Source organism: Centruroides sculpturatus, unplaced genomic scaffold (assembly GCF_000671375.1).
Source record: "Centruroides sculpturatus isolate CEXI.00-Female unplaced genomic scaffold, Cexi_2.0 scaffold337, whole genome shotgun sequence".
Taxonomy (NCBI): domain Eukaryota; kingdom Metazoa; phylum Arthropoda; class Arachnida; order Scorpiones; family Buthidae; genus Centruroides; species Centruroides sculpturatus.
In genome coordinates this window covers 414,379-435,638 of record NW_019384508.1, presented here as the reverse complement: position 1 = coordinate 435,638, position 21,260 = coordinate 414,379, and the positions used below count along the sequence as shown (strand labels likewise).

The following is a 21,260-nucleotide window of genomic DNA, read 5'->3' as shown; positions in this document are numbered from 1 at the left end:
ATATTTCTCAAGGCTAAAAGATTTTATCTTTGATTTTTCTTTCCAGGTATGTTGTTACATAACCTACCCATTTATGGGGAGGAAAACAGACTAAATATCTAGCAACAAATTCAACACAATTTTAACAAAATAACATCAACAGCGAGTCATCCTACGGACCTTAAAAGGCAATATCCCGGGGCCTCCGACAACAGAGGATCCCCAAGCAAATTTTTATAAAATATTTTTTCCATAAAATTCCCTGTCTTAAGTCAACATTGTACATGGGGCCTCCCTAATTCACATATGCATGGGCCCCTTGAAGCTAAATTATTGAATAACACATTAATTTGCTCAATTTTTTCAATTAAAGACATGTATTTGTTAAGGTGTGGATTCTGAATGAGGGGTTTACCACCCATTCCAGAATCCTTCAGTAATTTTGAAATTGATGACGAAATTAAGCTTTAAAACCACGCTACCATTTAAAAATCTTCTATTTTTCTATTTATATATTATTCTACGTATACTGTCAATTTAAAAATTGTAATTAATTCATCCGAATAACTTAAATTTTACTATTTACGCTAAAAAAATAATAAAAAGTCATTACCCTTAACCTTTATCCATACTAATTTACTTCCTTTAATATTTCTGCAAAACTTCCTCTTCTCGTGTTTGTTTATGCCGGATTCTTAAAATCCGTAAAATCGATTACAAAATCCGCCAAAAAATAGTTTTTTAAAATGTATTTATTTTTTAAAATTAATGTTTAATTTCTTTTACGCTGCATTAAGTAAATAACTAATTATTAATAAATATTAATTTAATAATTTTATTTATAATAAATATGATATACAGTATAACATACAATAATTCTTTCATTAGGATTCGATCATTTCGCTAAAATATATTAGTAAAATTAGAAATAAATAAATAAAAATGATTAACAAACATTATAGTATTCCTTAATTAATCATTTTTTTAAATATTTATAATATAAGAACTTGAAATAGAGGTAGATGTTACAAGAGAAAATCGAATCCGGACCCTCCTAGTGAAAGCACGATGCGTTTCCATGCCGCCACTCCTGAATAGTAGAAAATAAAAAGTTGTTGATAATAATATGAGCAAACCGTATATTATATTCGTTTATTTTGTTGTTAGTTTATTTAAAATTTTTAATTATATACATTTAAAAATTGTTACCGGAACTTACGTCTGGTGTTACGATCTATACTTCTGTAATTCATTAAATTTATTGTTGTCTTTTAAATAGCATACTGTCCGTCAAAAAAAGAACACTTATTTAATTAAATTTGATACTAGATGGCCGGATGACAGATGCGATTAAGAGCAAGATAGCCAGCCGTTCTGGGATCGTGGAGATCGAAAAACTTTAGGAATTTTTTTCGGGAGGTCCATTTTGGTTATGTCAGGCCCCGTTTCTTATCATCCGATTGGCCATCGTTAGTTCGGCCAGGTATACGTGCCTGGCCGAACTCACGATGAATTTGAAAAGAGCCCCTAATACCCGGAGGGAGAAAAGAGTTTTAAAAAATATGATATTTTATAATCATAAGCAAAACTTTACCATAGTAACTATAATTGATCTAGATGTTTTTTTTTTTTTTTAATATGAATATATATTTAATGATTTTACTAGCATTTGCCAAAACGTTTTTAAATGGGAGTCAGATTATCCTACTAAAATCAAAATGTTATTAAACAATGTAATTTCATTATTCGAATAATTTTTTCATTTAGATCATAGGAAATTTTTATTCAATATTTAGTATAATCAATATAAATTTTCAATACTGATAAGTAAAATAACTTTTTGATCCGAGAGAATAAGCTTAACGTGAAAAAACAAGCACAAAATATACAAAATAAAAAACGAACAGGCACAAAATGTTTTCGAATGATTGATTATGCAAGAATCTCGACTTGCATAATCAATCATTCGAAAACATTTTGAATCTTAAATATATTCTAAATCTTTATTAGATTGAAAATGTTGTTGACAAACTTTAAATTCTGTTTATCGGCTTATGCTTATTTGATTTTAATTTATCTTCAATTGGCTACACTTGGTAAAATTAAAATGCAATAATTACGTTAAAAGATTATAAATACGTGTTTAAAAAAACCAATAAAATAATTAATTTTTCCTTTTATAATTAGAGAAAATTATGGTGATAGGAGCTGTATATATCAAAAGTTATAATTCGAAATCACTTGAATGACTGCAATATTTTAATAATAATATACTCCAGTTTTATAAATTATACTTTAATTTTTATAAAATTTAAATATGAATTCTATAAACTGTTTTATTTCGCTCAGTTTTGAAAGTAAATTATTGCATTTTTTTTATGAGCAGGTCAGAAATGTAGAAAAAAAAAAATATGAACTTTATTACACAATCTCATGAAAAATTTTAATTAATCGCCTGAAGTGAAAATTTAGAATTACTGGTCCAAGAGGAAATGACTATAGTCAACAACCAATTGGCCTTGTTTTAAATACACTTACGAAGTAATAAATCGCTGAATTGTTGTTTGTAACCGTTATCAGCCATTAGATATCGCAAAATCATTTACGTTACAAAATAAAACTTTTTTTTCTTATGGGGAAAATACTGTATACGAATGTTTATATATCATACTTAAGTTATAATATAGATATACAGTATTTAATCATTCATGTATAGTATGTACCAATACAATATATAGGCCTATATATAGTATTCATGTTCGGTACAATATATATATATATATATAATATCGAATGCCTACAGCACTATTCAATTTATTTATAACCTTTTTTTTGGCATTAGTGATAGCGGTCAGGTATATTAATTTTTTGTAGTGAGACTTTTTATAAACTTATTTATGTTTTGATAAGAATAGTTCAGTCGTTTAAAAAAATACACAAGGCGCAAAATATTATTCAAAAACGTTTTAATTAATCTAATATTCTGTTTATGTATAAATTTATACGTATTGAGTATCGTACGTTAAAAGGTTTCTTACACCAAACTGGTTCTACAAATCGCCAGTTCTGAGTGAAGTTTGTTACGCAGATTTAGTTTATAAAGTTAGCCTTTTGTCAGGTTAATTTGTAATTAAATTCAGTAGTATCATTTAAAATATTATTTATAATTAATATCACGAGTCATTAAAATAAATTAAAAATGTTTACAATTTACATTATTTCTAATTACTTATAATAATTTCTGAATAAATTGTCGTGGGAAAATCAGTACATTTGACGTCATTGGCCTGAATTTACTTTTAAAAAATACATATGACGTTATATTCGAATATTAATACCAGACTTTTTTTTATATTATTATTAGAGTTAAAGGTCAGGATATTATTCTAAAAGCCAAAAACAATGACTTCCTCATCATTAAAAACCAGATTTATATAGCTTTTTTTTCGATTTTAGATAATATATATTTAATGAAATCTGTCTGAAGTTTTATTGATTTTAAATTTATAATTAAATAATAATTATAAAATATTAATTTATTTGATTTAAAAATTTTATGATGTTCTTAGAAATCAGTTCATAAGCTTAAAGGAAATTTCGATAAAATTCATTCAGGAAATACATCCAACCTATTATATGAAAAATATATAAAATGGCATTATAAGATGTACAAAATTTCAATATACATTTTAACTTAAAATAAAATATTTAAAGTTACATAACAGTAATTGCATTTATTCCTGTAATTTAGAAAACAGAGCCTGAATTAGTTACTAATTATTCCCATTTAGAAGTATGAAAATGATTAAAAATTAATTTTTTAAGTGGCAATATTGGTGAATTTGTTAGAGAAATAACGTCCTTGCTATCGAGGACAATTCATAATTGACTTGTTAGAAAAGATGACCCCATTTAAGTAACGCAATTAGATGCGCCTGCGAAATTGCCCTTTCGTTCTTATTTGCATGGTTGAATTGTACTCAATAATTCAGAGCAATTCTATGTACTATGGTGCTAATATATACAGTATCACATGTATATTAACATCATAATGCGTGTCATATTTTGTTGTATTTCAAAGCGACTGTTTGCATGTCTTTAAAAAATAAATACACAAACTAGGCAACTATTCCTTTATTATAAGCAAGAAAAAATATATGTATATATATATATAACAACGAAAATCAAAACAATATGCTTTTTATCTCTTCATTCGAAGAAATTTAACATTTTTTCTTCTTTTTTTATGGTCCGAAAACTTTTCTGATTCACCACAAGAAATTTACGCGTAGAATAGACTTGCATTTTATCTGATTCATAAAGCAATAATGATAATTAAATTTTATAAAATACCTTTCTGGATATTGAATATATTTTCATTTACCACAGCTAAAATTAGATTATATTTATTTAATTAAAAAGAAATATATAATACTTCTATTATAACTGTATTTATTATAATAATAAATTTTGTGGCATAATGCTGAATCCTTAGTATCTTAAAGTTGAAATATAAAAAAAAAAATATCTGATTTTTCACTAAAAATTTCATAATTAATGTCAGTAATATTGAAGAAGACAGTGAAAAGACATGAAAAGTTGATTTCAATATTATTTAAATAATTAAAAATTTTATTTTGTTACATAAATACTTAATTCTAGGCCAGAACAACTGTAAAATGGTTATAAACTCGGTAAGAAACTTTTAAAAAATCATCTTGCTAGTTAATATAATATTTTTTTTTTATCTGAAGATTTATTTTTTTAGTTTTTAATTGGAGTGATATTTTTTTTAGAGAGGGAACTTATTATACTGCTTCAAAACATCAAAGAACTTTTCCAAAAATTACTGTTTCGATATGGCCAACCTTATCACCGCTGCTCTTACGAGCGGAATAGGAAAGATAATTTGTTTTCTGGAACAATACGATCTCCAGCTATTTAATTTTTCTTCTTTTTCTTTTTTGATAATTCCTGTTCGTCATCACTTAGCGTTGTAGTTTCAACATATAACTCATCGTTACGGTTGTAATAGTTGGGCGATTTTTCGCAGTCCACATTATTAACAAACCTACAAGTGAAGGTCGTTTGATCGTAAAGGGTGTAATTTGGGCAGAGGAATGAATAACGAATGCCATTAGCACAATAGTGGAACACCTAAAAGATAAACAACAAAATTACTTTATTATAAACATTATTCATTCTTCATAAATTCGAGAAAAAAATATATAATAAATTATTTAAAAATTTTTAAAGTTGTAAAAAATAATAATTAACTAGATTTTTAAAAAATAATTTAATCGAATGTGACGTCAATAACTTCATAATCTGGCAACGTAATGCAATAAACCAATCATATAAACATGCCAAAAAAAATAATGTAACACGATTTGACTTATACTTTATACCTTTCCACATTAGTTTAAAACACAGTTTAATAATAAATGTGCTGTTTTAACCTAATAAATTACGGTTAACGTTAATTATTATTTAAAATAAATAAAACATGATAAAAATTTAAAAAAAAATAAAACGAATAGCACGATATTATAAATAACAATTTTTTTTCAAAATTAATTACTTTCTTACTTTTTTAATTTAAATATTGGATATAAGCCAATTTAATACCGCTTAATCTAAAATATAAAAACAATAAAATGGTAGTTGCCAAGAAAAATTGTGTCAAGCATTAAATCTGCCAACAATTCCTGATATTCTCGATTAACATCTTCAGTACAATTCTAGTTTATGAAGTTTTATAGTTTCTTGTGAAAGCAAATAATAAAATGGCAAAACATATTATTTTATAATGAAATATTTAAACTATGATTTTGCTACTTAAGATAATACCCTATGAATTTACTCTTTGAAAACTTATTATTCTTTTCTTACTCTTTTTTATTATAAATAAATTGATATACTAATACAGTTTATCAAAATAATTAAGAAATGTTGAATAATAAATCAATAAGTCATTATAAAACCATATTTGTCTGTCATGTAACGTGGACACCTGGAGCGCAATGACATCATTTTTATATTTTCCTTTTACTATTGTATACAATTTGTTTTTTGCAATGTTTACTTACGCTTTTGTTAGAAAAATATTCGAGGAAAGATATTTAAAACTCAAAAAATGAGTGTCATTTAAAAGAAAATGAAGTATACAGTATTTTTAAGAAAGAATTTATAATTTTATAAAAGAATGATGAAATTACAATAGAAATTCTTAACTATGTATCTTCGCTACTAATATTTCAATCAGAAAAAAGAAATAAATGAAGATCAAGAATCAGATGACCGAGGTGATTAAGGTGCCAGCCTACCGCTCTGGGGATCCAGGATTAAAATCTAGATGAACAACCCCAGAAATTTTTCATGGGTGATCTCTTCCGAATATGTCGGGCCTCGTCTTTCATCACCTGGCATCTCCTATTGTGGGTAAGGTAGAACCCACAATGGTTATGAATAAAGCCCTTCTTAGTGCTCAAAGGACAGAAAGTGTTTCAAAAAAAGAAGAGTAGTCCCCGTATAGATTCTGATAAGTATTGAATTGTTCTCACTTTAAAATATTTTATAAAATTCCTGACACATTTACTATATACTTTTAAACTACTATTCAGTCATTTTTATTGTTAAGCTTTACTACTTAAATGACATAAGAATAATGGTGAGAGTCGAACGATTGTTTAGAACTTGACCTAAAAGTTTTCTTAAGAGAGTGCTTGTTCAAAATTGATAGAAAACAATAGAAAGCATTCGATTGTTTTCTATTAATTTTGTGGAAGACCTTCACTAATTGCAGCATTTTATCAACAAACAAACTATTATTTTCAAAATAATTAGTTGTTTGATTATTTTTTAAAAGTGAATTTTGCGATTTAGTTTAGAATGAAAGACTACTTACTTGACAAAAATGAGGAACACTTGCGTAATAACCATCGTGACGATCGTCACAATCAAATACAATATCGTCAGGTACTGTGATGTAGAAAGGATAATTGGTAAGATCTACACCTATTAATTCTCTAGGATAGTTAGGATCAGATAAATAATTGATGATCCTTCCGTCAGAACGAGGTCGATATGTTCCTGGTACAACTGTTACATTCGGCCTTGCTGTTGTTGTAGTAGTGGTAGTCGTTGTAGTTGTTGTTGTCGTACTAGTTGTACGCGGTTTTTGTGGTGGTGGTTCTGGTGGATAATCTTCAGGACCATATTGCGTTTGAGGTCGATAACGTCCCCTCGTTCTATGTCGTGAAGGGCGACGCGGTGGTGGTGGTGGTGGTTCATCTTCATAATCGTCGTCTATGTATTCGGGTTCTTCTTCTGTATAGATAGAAGGATTTCTTACCCGTGAAGGTTTCCTTCTGTTACTAGCTGGGATTTGATCATAACGTTCTTCTTCCACTGGACGTGGGCGATATCGGCTTTGTGATCTATGTCTGGAAGAATGAGAACGTGTTCTTGGAAGTTCATCTTGATAATCTGAAGGTTGATTATAACGACCTCTACTCGATGAACGTGGTTTCTGTGGTGCTCTAGCTGGTGGAAAGTATTCATCATCATCTTCTTCGGGATAATGTTGTCTTCGTCGATAACCCGATCTTCGACTATTCGATGGAGGTCGAGCATATACTTCTTCTTCCTCGTCTTCAGGATAATCTTCTGAATCTAAAGCCGGACGTCCTCTATAATTTGGTGATTGATTTCTTCTATTAGATTGTGATGAAGATGCTCTTTGAGGCTTTACTTCATCTTTAGTAGCAGGTGTAGGTCTACTTCTGTAATTGTTATTAGATCCCTGAGAATTTCTTACAGGTTTTGCCTCATCATCACTTTTAATAGAAACTGGTCTTAGTCTGAAGGAACGTGAAGGTGTTCTTCTGGTGTTTGGCTGTGGCTTAACTGGGGCAGGTAATTCTTCAGGTTCTTCGACTTTTGCACGAGATTGAAATGTTTTACGAGAATTAGATGGTGGAGATTTTGGTGGGGCAGGTTGAATGGATTCTTGTAAGTCTTCTGGAGATGGTTGAGATAATCCATCAAAAGGAGAGGCAAAAGGTATTGCGGGTGCAGGGGGCGGAGTGGGCGGTAAAGTCGTTTTTACTACAGGCGGTTTTGTTTCTACAATTTCTTTACTTGTAGGTGGAGGTCTGGTAACAGGCGAAGATGTCGAAACAGGACGGACAGGGGGATTATATTTATTAAGAGGTCTTCGTCTAGAAGATAAAATCTTAGGTTTTGGTGGAGCTGGAGTTTCCACTACAGTATCTTTTGGATCTGGAACACTTTCCTCGTGGTCTTCTTTTATCTCTTCTTCATCTTCTTCTTCGGGAGGAGGAAGAGACTGGGGCGCTGAACGTACTGCTGACTGAATAGGAGGAGAATCTTCTTCTTCTTCTTCTTCTTCCTCCTCCTCTTCAGAATCTTCGGGTTCTGCTGGTGTTGTAACTCTTAATCTAATTCTAAATCGACTTCTTCTATTCGTTCCTACTCCTGATGTGGGAGGAGGTGGCGGAGGTGGAGGTGGAGGAGGTGCAGCTGTTTCTTTAATACTATGTATCTGTTCTTCTGTAGTAGGTCGAAGCCTTTGTCTAAATCTGCCACGCTGTCCAAAAGCTTGACGTTTTTCCTAAAATATATGTAAATAATTTAATTTCATCAATTAAAAATTCATTAATTTAAAATTTTTTAATTTTTATTGAGTGAAACAATTTGCTATTTATGTTTAATCATAAGAATTATTGAATTTTCAAGTACTGATTATTAAAAATAATATTTTGTAAATCTTACATTTTTGAAAACATTTAGATCTGTAATTAACTTACCACTTCATGAGCAGAAACATCAACTACAAGCAAAGCTGTTGAAAAATAATATAATTAAAATTAAATGAAAAATAAAATTTTAATGGTAATTTTATTTTATAAATACTTTACAAAATATGAGTATTAATGTAATGGTTTTAAAATTCCGTTCTAAGAAACTAAAACAATAGAATTTAAAAAGCTTCATAGATACAAATTTTTATAAAATTTCAGAAAATATTTTTATATATTTTTAAAGGATAAAAACAAGAAAAATAAGAAAAACCAGAAATAGAAACCAGTTTAAGATAAAGTTATAGATTTATATTTGTACAGATGACACGGAAACAAGTTTTACTTGTATATTCCACAGCAGGGATCAGGGCCATGATCCGTCTGCACAGTGATGTTATAACCTCCCATTAACTTGTTCGTCTGCATTTTCCTCCAGAGAGAAACTTCATATAATAAGGAAAAAATATATATATACGTGTATGAAAAAATTCCAAGCATATCTTTTCTCATTTGAGACATTTTTAGAAAGTGAAAATAAGCCATTATCTCTGTATAAAATAAACAAGTAAATCTTTTTAAAAAAATTGAAAATTTGCCACAGCAATTCCTAACGATCATTATTAGAAGTATATTAGAAGGTAATGATGTTTTTGACAAATAAATCAATCGTGAGAATAAGGACGAAGTTGTACATTGTCCTCTATACTAAAGGAAGATAAAAACTTGCATTTTTAAGTTTTTCTTTGCCCTGATATTGTTAATCGCTATTGTGTTATATAAGAATAAAGAATATTACAAATAAAAATTACAACATTTTGTTTTTATCTAAAATAACTATTTCATTAGTTCTTACGGTGATGATTTATTAAGAATTTTCGGTGAAAAGACCCTTAATAGATAAAAACTGTTGAAATAAATAATAATAAAAGGAGGTCATCTCTTCTCAGACAAAGACTTAGAATAAAATGAAGGAAAAATCTACAGAAATGGAACAGAATTATAGTTTTCTTTTCGATCTTAATGATATTACAGCATTAATGGTTTAATGTATAATTATGAAACAGCAAATGATAATAATGTTATTTTTACACGAACATTCGATAAATTTCTTAAAATAAAACAGAATTATACGTGAAAATCCAAATTAAGATTCGTTCTGAAACAGTTTCCAAATGAAATTCTTATGCACAATTAAATTGTTTAAGAATAAATTCGAGTATTTTAAAATGTTTTTAATGTTTATATACTCTTAACCTTTACAAATTAAATAATTACAGTTNTTATTTCGCTCAGTTTTGAAAGTAAATTATTGCATTTTTTTTATGAGCAGGTCAGAAATGTAGAAAAAAAAATATGAACTTTATTACACAATCTCATGAAAAATTTTAATTAATCGCCTGAAGTGAAAATTTAGAATTACTGGTCCAAGAGGAAATGACTATAGTCAACAACCAATTGGCCTTGTTTTAAATACACTTACGAAGTAATAAATCGCTGAATTGTTGTTTGTAACCGTTATCAGCCATTAGATATCGCAAAATCATTTACGTTACAAAATAAAACTTTTTTTTCTTATGGGGAAAATACTGTATACGAATGTTTATATATCATACTTAAGTTATAATATAGATATACAGTATTTAATCATTCATGTATAGTATGTACCAATACAATATATAGGCCTATATATAGTATTCATGTTCGGTACAATATATATATATATATATATATAATATCGAATGCCTACAGCACTATTCAATTTATTTATAACCTTTTTTTTGGCATTAGTGATAGCGGTCAGGTATATTAATTTTTTGTAGTGAGACTTTTTATAAACTTATTTATGTTTTGATAAGAATAGTTCAGTCGTTAAAAAAAATACACAAGGCGCAAAATATTATTCAAAAACGTTTTAATTAATCTAATATTCTGTTTATGTATAAATTTATACGTATTGAGTATCGTACGTTAAAAGGTTTCTTACACCAAACTGGTTCTACAAATCGCCAGTTCTGAGTGAAGTTTGTTACGCAGATTTAGTTTATAAAGTTAGCCTTTTGTCAGGTTAATTTGTAATTAAATTCAGTAGTATCATTTAAAATATTATTTATAATTAATATCACGAGTCATTAAAATAAATTAAAAATGTTTACAATTTACATTATTTCTAATTACTTATAATAATTTCTGAATAAATTGTCGTGGGAAAATCAGTACATTTGACGTCATTGGCCTGAATTTACTTTTAAAAAATACATATGACGTTATATTCGAATATTAATACCAGACTTTTTTTTATATTAGTATTAGAGTTAAAGGTCAGAATTGCTCTGTTTAAAAATAAATAAGATGTTACAAGAGAAAATCGAATCCGGACCCTCCTAGTGAAAGCACGATGCGTTTCCATGCCGCCACTCCTGAATAGTAGAAAATAAAAAGTTGTTGATAATAATATGAGCAAACCGTATATTATATTCGTTTATTTTGTTGTTAGTTTATTTAAAATTTTTAATTATATACATTTAAAAATTGTTACCGGAACTTACGTCTGGTGTTACGATCTATACTTCTGTAATTCATTAAATTTATTGTTGTCTTTTAAATAGCATACTGTCCGTCAAAAAAAGAACACTTATTTAATTAAATTTGATACTAGATGGCCGGATGACAGATGCGATTAAGAGCAAGATAGCCAGCCGTTCTGGGATCGTGGAGATCGAAAAACTTTAGGAATTTTTTTCGGGAGGTCCATTTTGGTTATGTCAGGCCCCGTTTCTTATCATCCGATTGGCCATCGTTAGTTCGGCCAGGTATACGTGCCTGGCCGAACTCACGATGAATTTGAAAAGAGCCCCTAATACCCGGAGGGAGAAAAGAGTTTTAAAAAATATGATATTTTATAATCATAAGCAAAACTTTACCATAGTAACTATAATTGATCTAGATGTTTTTTTTTTTTTTTAATATGAATATATATTTAATGATTTTACTAGCATTTGCCAAAACGTTTTTAAATGGGAGTCAGATTATCCTACTAAAATCAAAATGTTATTAAACAATGTAATTTCATTATTCGAATAATTTTTTCATTTAGATCATAGGAAATTTTTATTCAATATTTAGTATAATCAATATAAATTTTCAATACTGATAAGTAAAATAACTTTTTGATCCGAGAGAATAAGCTTAACGTGAAAAAACAAGCACAAAATATACAAAATAAAAAACGAACAGGCACAAAATGTTTTCGAATGATTGATTATGCAAGAATCTCGACTTGCATAATCAATCATTCGAAAACATTTTGAATCTTAAATATATTCTAAATCTTTATTAGATTGAAAATGTTGTTGACAAACTTTAAATTCTGTTTATCGGCTTATGCTTATTTGATTTTAATTTATCTTCAATTGGCTACACTTGGTAAAATTAAAATGCAATAATTACGTTAAAAGATTATAAATACGTGTTTAAAAAAACCAATAAAATAATTAATTTTTCCTTTTATAATTAGAGAAAATTATGGTAATAGGAGCTGTATATATCAAAAGTTATAATTCGAAATCACTTGAATGACTGCAATATTTTAATAATAATATACTCCAGTTTTATAAATTATACTTTAATTTTTATAAAATTTAAATATGAATTCTATAAACTGTTTTATTTCGCTCAGNAAAACTTGTTTCCAACTGTTTTTGATTCAAGAATATTACCGCATGTCTGAGCCAGTTCGTAAACCCTGAGGCTAAGACGTCGTTTAGACGAAATGGGTTAAGTGTGCTTTTCAATAGCCAATCATAAGAAGGCAATCTCGTCTTTTATGAATTACGTATTTGCGCACCCAAAATTTCTTTCTGTCACATTACTGGATGAATTTTTAATTATAGAATTTAAATTTTGTTAATTAATGTAAAATTTATTGCATATCTTTTTAATTTAATTAATTAATTTTTTTTAAATAAATTTTTGTAGTATGTTTGAAGCCGAGAGAGAAACTTTTGAAATTTTCTGTGGCATTATTGCAAATATTTTATTCACATACAATGGTTATTGTTACAACACAAGTCGATTAAACACGATTTTTCAATTTTGTTCACGCTCTATTAATTAATTACATATATGTATTTTATATATATATATATATTTAAACACACATGGCACAGACATGTATATAAATTTAGTTTACTTTATATTTAATTTATGTTTTGGTAATGAAATATGCAGTTAACTGTGCTTAATTCTCCGAAATGATTAAAGTGTTATTTCTAGTAATATATTTAAACGAAATTCTAATCACGAAATAACCATGCTGGCCTTGAACATGCAAGAAACCTTGTAAGAATCTGGTTTTGTATTTCTATGGCCATGCATCATCTTCTTATGTTTAGAGAATTTTACTGAATGTCACGGGTCAATGTTGAATAAAAAAAATTAATAAGCATTTTTGATTTATAAAAATTCGATTTGCCTTCACCTTTATACCTAAATATTTTTCGATAAAATTCAATTTAAAAACTTTAAAATCAATTAATAGATCTACTGGTATAATTTTTCTTATAATTATTCAAGTTTACATATAATATACAGTGGAAAAACACGCTCTTTTTTTTAAAAAAAAAATAAGTTCTTTCGAAGTAAAACATTTCTTTCATGTTTTATTTATTTATTTTTATATTCAGAAAATACATTAATTTTGAATGATTATGATCACTAAGAGTAGGGTCTTGAAAGCATTACTCATCCCAAAATATAATGATGCTTTACAGTGGCGCGTGGGCCCCCAAGCAAATTTGAATTAGGGGCCTTACGTACAATGTTGACTTTAGACATTTTTATTCGGATAATGTTTTGGAGGAAACAGATTTTTTTTCTTTATAAAAGATTGGCTTGGGGGCCCCAGGCAATTTCCCTTTTTGTCTACTGATAACTACTGATGCTTTATACTTCTTCTTGCCATCATTACCTTTGATTTTTTCTTATTAAGTTTTCATAAAGCTAAATAAATTTTAATAATATTCAAATAAAAATTAATTTAAATTTAGGGGAAACAAAAACACAATTCATAAATGTCATTAACCGATTCGTTAAGCATGATTTATTTTAATTGGAGAAAATTACCGATTTTGTATTTAAGGCGCTTAACTATTTGTTAAAGGACGCTTTCTCCTTCAAATTGAAACTTGGACGACGCCTTATAGTGTCAATTTGCCGACATTCCAATCCTACCGAGTAGCAAGAACAGGTTTTTCTCTTTCAAGTACGTTGACTGCGATATTTAGGTCAGCAGGTAGATGGGGGAAAAATTTGCGGTCTTGACCGGTTCGTATATACTGCGACAAACAACCGGTTCGGAGTCGGACAAAAGGTGAAAAGAGTGACACCCGCTAGTCTATACCCTGTCTAAAATGATGATACATGATCCTACCGGCATAAATGGAATATAATTAACTTTCCTTTAAAAATGAAAGTTAAAATAAAATCAAAACATTCCTCCTACGGAATCGTTTCGCCTTTTAGAGACGAATACGATAAAAGAATCTCCCAGTCGATTCGTTTAAACTATAGAATTTCTTCAAACTTCTAATATTAAATTAATATTAGTTTTAAACGTTTGTTAATCAAAATTTTAACATTTAAAAACAATTTAAATTAATAAAAATTCTTAAAAGCACGTGTCTCGGTGGTAACTGTGACGTAGAATCGAATGCCGCTTGGCCTATATTCTTCTGCTTCCGGTTTGAAAAATATTCGTTTTTTTCCGCGAACTATTTCGGGATAATTTCCATATACAGCTGTTATACAGCCTTTAATCAGAAGTCAATTTCTGTATTAAATAATATAAAATCTTTCATTGTATTGGAAAATGGAAGAGGAAAGATGAGTATAAGTATTGTTCTAGATGCAATTAACTTTGAGATGATAGATACCTTAAACCTGATTCAAACTAAATCAATTTCATGTTAAACTATAATATATATATACACACACATTATACTTTCGAAATAATAGATTCCATTAAAATATACCTCTACAATTTATAGAAAAAAATCAATTAAAATTCCATAAATTCAACATAAACATCGAGCATATTTGAGCATTGCTTACAAATTTAATTTAATTTTTTGCATTTTTTAATATATTAATTATTTTGATAAATGTTTATCAAAATGTTTATTTTCATAAATTTTTATATTAAAAGTTTCCATATAAAAACTTTCAGAATAAATTTCAAGTAATAAACTACCCAAACCTGATTAAGAAATGTTGCAGAACGAAACTGCTTTAATACAGACTTTTATTTTCATTTTGCTCTGTTTAAAAATAAATAATCACATAAAATATTCAAGTATATATATATATATTCGTCTAGTATATATTTTTACGTACTACACGTTTTATACAGTACATAAAATTATATAAATTAAATAAGTAATTTTAATCAATTAAATTACCTCTGAGATAACTTACATTCATTACGTGCATCGTATGTGTCACTTTTATTTACGAATAAGAAAATTTATTAACTTTATAATCGTTGGTCTTATTAAACACATTAAATTGTTTTCCTCTTGACTTCGGATCAAAAGATGTTAATAATGATTCAATGGTTCAGTTAAGATACAAATAAACATAGGAAGATTAAAAGTTTACGTAAAAAAGAAAAAAAAAATCGGCTTTGAAAACCGCTTATCTTAAGCTTATAGCAATAATAATAATAATAAAAACATAAAAGTAATTTTAAATATTAAGAAATTAGTTGTACTTACCTGTAAAAAGTACAATTGTTCCTAACAGGATTATACGTGATATCATCCTGTAGTGATTTGTAGCACAATATATATATAAATTTTTTTTTCTGTTATAGTTATATTTTTATTAGATGTTTACTAGAAAACTCTAAAGACGACGTACAGCTCCCATAACGCAATAAGTGCGACTGAGAATCAAAACTTGTTTCCAACTGTTTTTGATTCAAGAATATTACCGCATGTCTGAGCCAGTTCGTAAACCCTGAGGCTAAGACGTCGTTTAGACGAAATGGGTTAAGTGTGCTTTTCAATAGCCAATCATAAGAAGGCAATCTCGTCTTTTATGAATTACGTATTTGCGCACCCAAAATTTCTTTCTGTCACATTACTGGATGAATTTTTAATTATAGAATTTAAATTTTGTTAATTAATGTAAAATTTATTGCATATCTTTTTAATTTAATTAATTAATTTTTTTTAAATAAATTTTTGTAGTATGTTTGAAGCCGAGAGAGAAACTTTTGAAATTTTCTGTGGCATTATTGCAAATATTTTATTCACATACAATGGTTATTGTTACAACACAAGTCGATTAAACACGATTTTTCAATTTTGTTCACGCTCTATTAATTAATTACATATATGTATTTTATATATATATATATATTTAAACACACATGGCACAGACATGTATATAAATTTAGTTTACTTTATATTTAATTTATGTTTTGGTAATGAAATATGCAGTTAACTGTGCTTAATTCTCCGAAATGATTAAAGTGTTATTTCTAGTAATATATTTAAACGAAATTCTAATCACGAAATAACCATGCTGGCCTTGAACATGCAAGAAACCTTGTAAGAATCTGGTTTTGTATTTCTATGGCCATGCATCATCTTCTTATGTTTAGAGAATTTTACTGAATGTCACGGGTCAATGTTGAATAAAAAAAATTAATAAGCATTTTTGATTTATAAAAATTCGATTTGCCTTCACCTTTATACCTAAATATTTTTCGATAAAATTCAATTTAAAAACTTTAAAATCAATTAATAGATCTACTGGTATAATTTTTCTTATAATTATTCAAGTTTACATATAATATACAGTGGAAAAACACGCTCTTTTTTTTAAAAAAAAAATAAGTTCTTTCGAAGTAAAACATTTCTTTCATGTTTTATTTATTTATTTTTATATTCAGAAAATACATTAATTTTGAATGATTATGATCACTAAGAGTAGGGTCTTGAAAGCATTACTCATCCCAAAATATAATGATGCTTTACAGTGGCGCGTGGGCCCCCAAGCAAATTTGAATTAGGGGCCTTACGTACAATGTTGACTTTAGACATTTTTATTCGGATAATGTTTTGGAGGAAACAGATTTTTTTTCTTTATAAAAGATTGGCTTGGGGGCCCCAGGCAATTTCCCTTTTTGTCTACTGATAACTACTGATGCTTTATACTTCTTCTTGCCATCATTACCTTTGATTTTTTCTTATTAAGTTTTCATAAAGCTAAATAAATTTTAATAATATTCAAATAAAAATAGAAAATAATCTTCTGCTTAGACAATTTTCCTTTTTAATTTTCATATCAAAGTTTCAAGCTATGGAAATCTAAAACCATTTGAGCATGATATAAATTTTCTATAAATACAAACGTCAAGAAATGTCATTATAAAATCAAATGTGATTTTATAAAATAAATATACGAATTACCATTCTCTGTAAGAAAATATGTGTTATTAAACAAAGAATAAATAATTACAAAATATTCATTTTTGACTGTATAATATTAAATATTTTTAAAAATAACTTCTCTAAAATATTTTTATGTAATGAAGATTTTAATATTCAATCACCTGGAGCAAACATTAAAAAAAATCACATAACTTGTTTACTACAGAATTAAATATAAATATATATTTTAAGGGGCAATATTTTTTGTCTAGTTTTAAACGTTTGTTAATCAAAATTTTAACATTTAAAAACAATTTAAATTAATAAAAATTCTTAAAAGCACGTGTCTCTGTGGTAACTGTGACGTAGAATCGAATGCCGCTTGGCCTATATTCTTCTGCTTCCGGTTTGAAAAATATTCGTTTTTTTCCGCGAACTATTTCGGGATAATTTCCATATACAGCTGTTATACAGCCTTTAATCAGAAGTCAATTTCTGTATTAAATAATATAAAATCTTTCATTGTATTGGAAAATGGAAGAGGAAAGATGAGTATAAGTATTGTTCTAGATGCAATTAACTTTGAGATGATAGATACCTTAAACCTGATTCAAACTAAATCAATTTCATGTTAAACTATAATATATATATACACACACATTATACTTTCGAAATAATAGATTCCATTAAAATATACCTCTACAATTTATAGAAAAAAATCAATTAAAATTCCATAAATTCAACATAAACATCGAGCATATTTGAGCATTGCTTACAAATTTAATTTAATTTTTTGCATTTTTTAATATATTAATTATTTTGATAAATGTTTATCAAAATGTTTATTTTCATAAATTTTTATATTAAAAGTTTCCATATAAAAACTTTCAGAATAAATTTCAAGTAATAAACTACCCAAACCTGATTAAGAAATGTTGCAGAACGAAACTGCTTTAATACAGACTTTTATTTTCATTTTGCTCTGTTTAAAAATAAATAATCACATAAAATATTCAAGTATATATATATATATTCGTCTAGTATATATTTTTACGTACTACACGTTTTATACAGTACATAAAATTATATAAATTAAATAAGTAATTTTAATCAATTAAATTACCTCTGAGATAACTTACATTCATTACGTGCATCGTATGTGTCACTTTTATTTACGAATAAGAAAATTTATTAACTTTATANATATAAATTTTCTATAAATACAAACGTCAAGAAATGTCATTATAAAATCAAATGTGATTTTATAAAATAAATATACGAATTACCATTCTCTGTAAGAAAATATGTGTTATTAAACAAAGAATAAATAATTACAAAATATTCATTTTTGACTGTATAATATTAAATATTTTTAAAAATAACTTCTCTAAAATATTTTTATGTAATGAAGATTTTAATATTCAATCACCTGGAGCAAACATTAAAAAAAATCACATAACTTGTTTACTACAGAATTAAATATAAATATATATTTTAAGGGGCAATATTTTTTGTCTTCCACTTTATTGCTTGCAGTATTTAAATAAACTAATTTTGTATTAGTTTTTAATGAAAAATAAATTATAAATAATAATTAAATTTGCAAATTAACTGTACAAATCTAGTTTTTCTAATTATTTTGTCAATACAGATATAAATCTAAGAATGAGTAGAGCTGTTATCCTAGTCATCCTCCTCTCGATTTATCAATGACATTAATTAAATGTGTTGAATGTAGAATGATGAAACATTGAAAAATTTGTCTCGATAATTGTTTTTTTTCTTTTTTAATTCTATACGAAAATATATTCCGAAGTTAAGCTCTAATAAATAAAAAGTTTAAGTACAGTACAAATTAACTTCTTGAATTTTAAAGAATAATTATAAATTTAAATTGAACACCTAAATAATTCTTGTGGTGTTGACTCGTAGTTAGGGTGATCAACCCTTTACTAATATCAGACTACCTTTACATTGAAGAAACGTTATAATTTATCAAAGACCATGAAGTTAATAATAAATATCCTATAGCATCAGTGATTTAGGTGGATGATAAGATATTCTGTCTTATAAATCATATTGTTTCAGCATCAAATTGTGTAAAATATTCAGATATTTAACATTACAGCATAGCTTAAACTGTATAAGAATTTTATTTAATTGTACAGTACATCATAATATTTGTAATGTAACATTTAAAAATGATATTGAATTTAAATATATATATATATATATTAAGCTAAAGAAGTTAAATTTAGTTTAAATTTAAGAAGTTTTTTGAAGATATAAGCCAATATAATAATAAATAATCAATTTATGAAAGATATTTCAGATACAAAGCAGCATAGATTGGTTTCAACGCTTTTATACAGTATATAAGATTTTTATTTCTAACAATAACATCAAACAATATATTTAAGGGTTTGGTTGCAAGGTTATCTGCATTTGCCATTGTATGATAGTGTTTTGTATTCTTAACAAATTCAAAAAACATGCCATGAATAAAGATTAGGTATTAGAAAACTGTTTTGCAAATAACAAAGAAAAAAAAATTCAGAGAACTCAACGATAAATATTTTTGAATTAATTATACAACATATTTGCTTAAAAGTGAGATCTATGGTTTAAATACATGCAATTGTTTATAATAAAGGTAAAATATTATCATATTTAAGCTTATGACTTAATATAATTTTAGTCAGTGGCAATTAAAATTACTTAAAAATTAATTTTACTCTTGTAGTAGTTTAGAAAAAGTTTTTGAATGAATTTAATGAATAATCCAAATGACAAAATTGTGAATTAAAATTACAGTTATGCTTCAACAGTTTAGTTAGACTGAACGAAAAAACTAAAATAGAAAAATGTAAAAACATAGAATTCTATGAAATTAACAAAGAATAAATAAATTTATATTTATTTATATGCAATAAATTAATAAGAAATAAATTATATTAATTTTTTTATTAATATTATTAAACTAAAATGCATAGAATATATTTAAAAAAAATAAAATGAATATTTAAAATAAAAATTAAGTTGAATATAAAACTTAATACATATTTTAAATATGAAATATTTCTGATATAAATTATAATAAACTATTATATTTATATTTCCTCTTCTAAATACTAACAATTAAAAAATGATTAATAATGTTATATTTACTATATTATATTTAATCAATTAATTATTTTCATTAAGAATTTCAAATCAAGTCATTAGACTTATTTATATTTTAATACATAAAGTTATATTTAGTTTTTAATGTAGAACTGTTATAATGAGTGAATTCATCAATCTAAAAATTCTATATTATTATCATTATTTCCACATAAACTATACTAATGATACTAATTAGTTTCGCCAAGGGAACTTCTTTGTTGTGATACATACACCTGTAAACAGGTATAATAACAAATATATCTTAACAATATTTTTTTTAAATGAAAAATAATTTTCAATAAGAAATATAAATAAATATGTAAAAGATAAGATATAATTTAATATTAGTAAAATTATCAGCCCTCAGACGTGACAGATGGATTAGATTTTAATGATTCGAAGCCATTCGAGAGTTTTAAAAAAGCAGAGGGTATAGGTATGTGTTATCATGATATCTAACATATATTTAGGGTGCTACTTAAAAATTTCGTCATAGATTAAGTTCAAAGTAATTCCCTAAAGCCTGGTAGTCTTGCACAACTGATAGTGTTTATAAGGCGTGTACCACTAATGCAGTTTGGGAGTGGCTTAAAAAATTTCTTACTGCATTATCTAAGTGAAAGAATGTGAATATACTTCCCTTAATTATTTCTTAAACTAACGTTTAAAAGATAAACATAAACAATGCATTGTATATTTATGAATTACTGAAATTGTTTCGAAATATTACTTTGTAATATTAATAAAATTATATAAGATATTATTGAAGCCATCTAAAGTATCGAGTTTTATATACAAAATATCCTTAAATTTGATATGAATTACTGAATTAAATAAAGGAAAAAATGACTGATAA

The 21,260-nt window shown here is 26.7% G+C and overlaps 2 protein-coding genes across 2 annotated transcripts in view; both read right to left on the bottom strand.

The window, feature by feature from the left end:
* The window catches only part of LOC111622305 (uncharacterized protein MAL13P1.304-like), a 38,556-nt gene extending 37,871 nt beyond the window's left edge, over window positions 1-685 (bottom strand). Inside the window, exon 1 of the mRNA XM_023364664.1 lies at window positions 593-685. The gene's annotated coding sequence lies outside the window, so the exon portion shown is untranslated. The remainder of the gene's footprint in view (window positions 1-592) is intronic.
* A 3,413-nt stretch (window positions 686-4,098) lies between these two features.
* On the bottom strand, window positions 4,099-15,768 carry LOC111622291 (serine/arginine repetitive matrix protein 1-like). The gene is made up of 4 exons (XM_023364650.1): window positions 15,575-15,768; window positions 8,811-8,845; window positions 6,887-8,614; window positions 4,099-5,136 (listed from the first exon to the last, which is right to left on the bottom strand). Exons 1-4 carry the CDS (start codon window positions 15,618-15,620, stop codon window positions 4,921-4,923), a joined length of 2,025 nt encoding a protein of 674 aa, XP_023220418.1. The 5' UTR covers window positions 15,621-15,768; the 3' UTR covers window positions 4,099-4,920.
* Window positions 15,769-21,260: the final 5,492 nt, after the last annotated feature.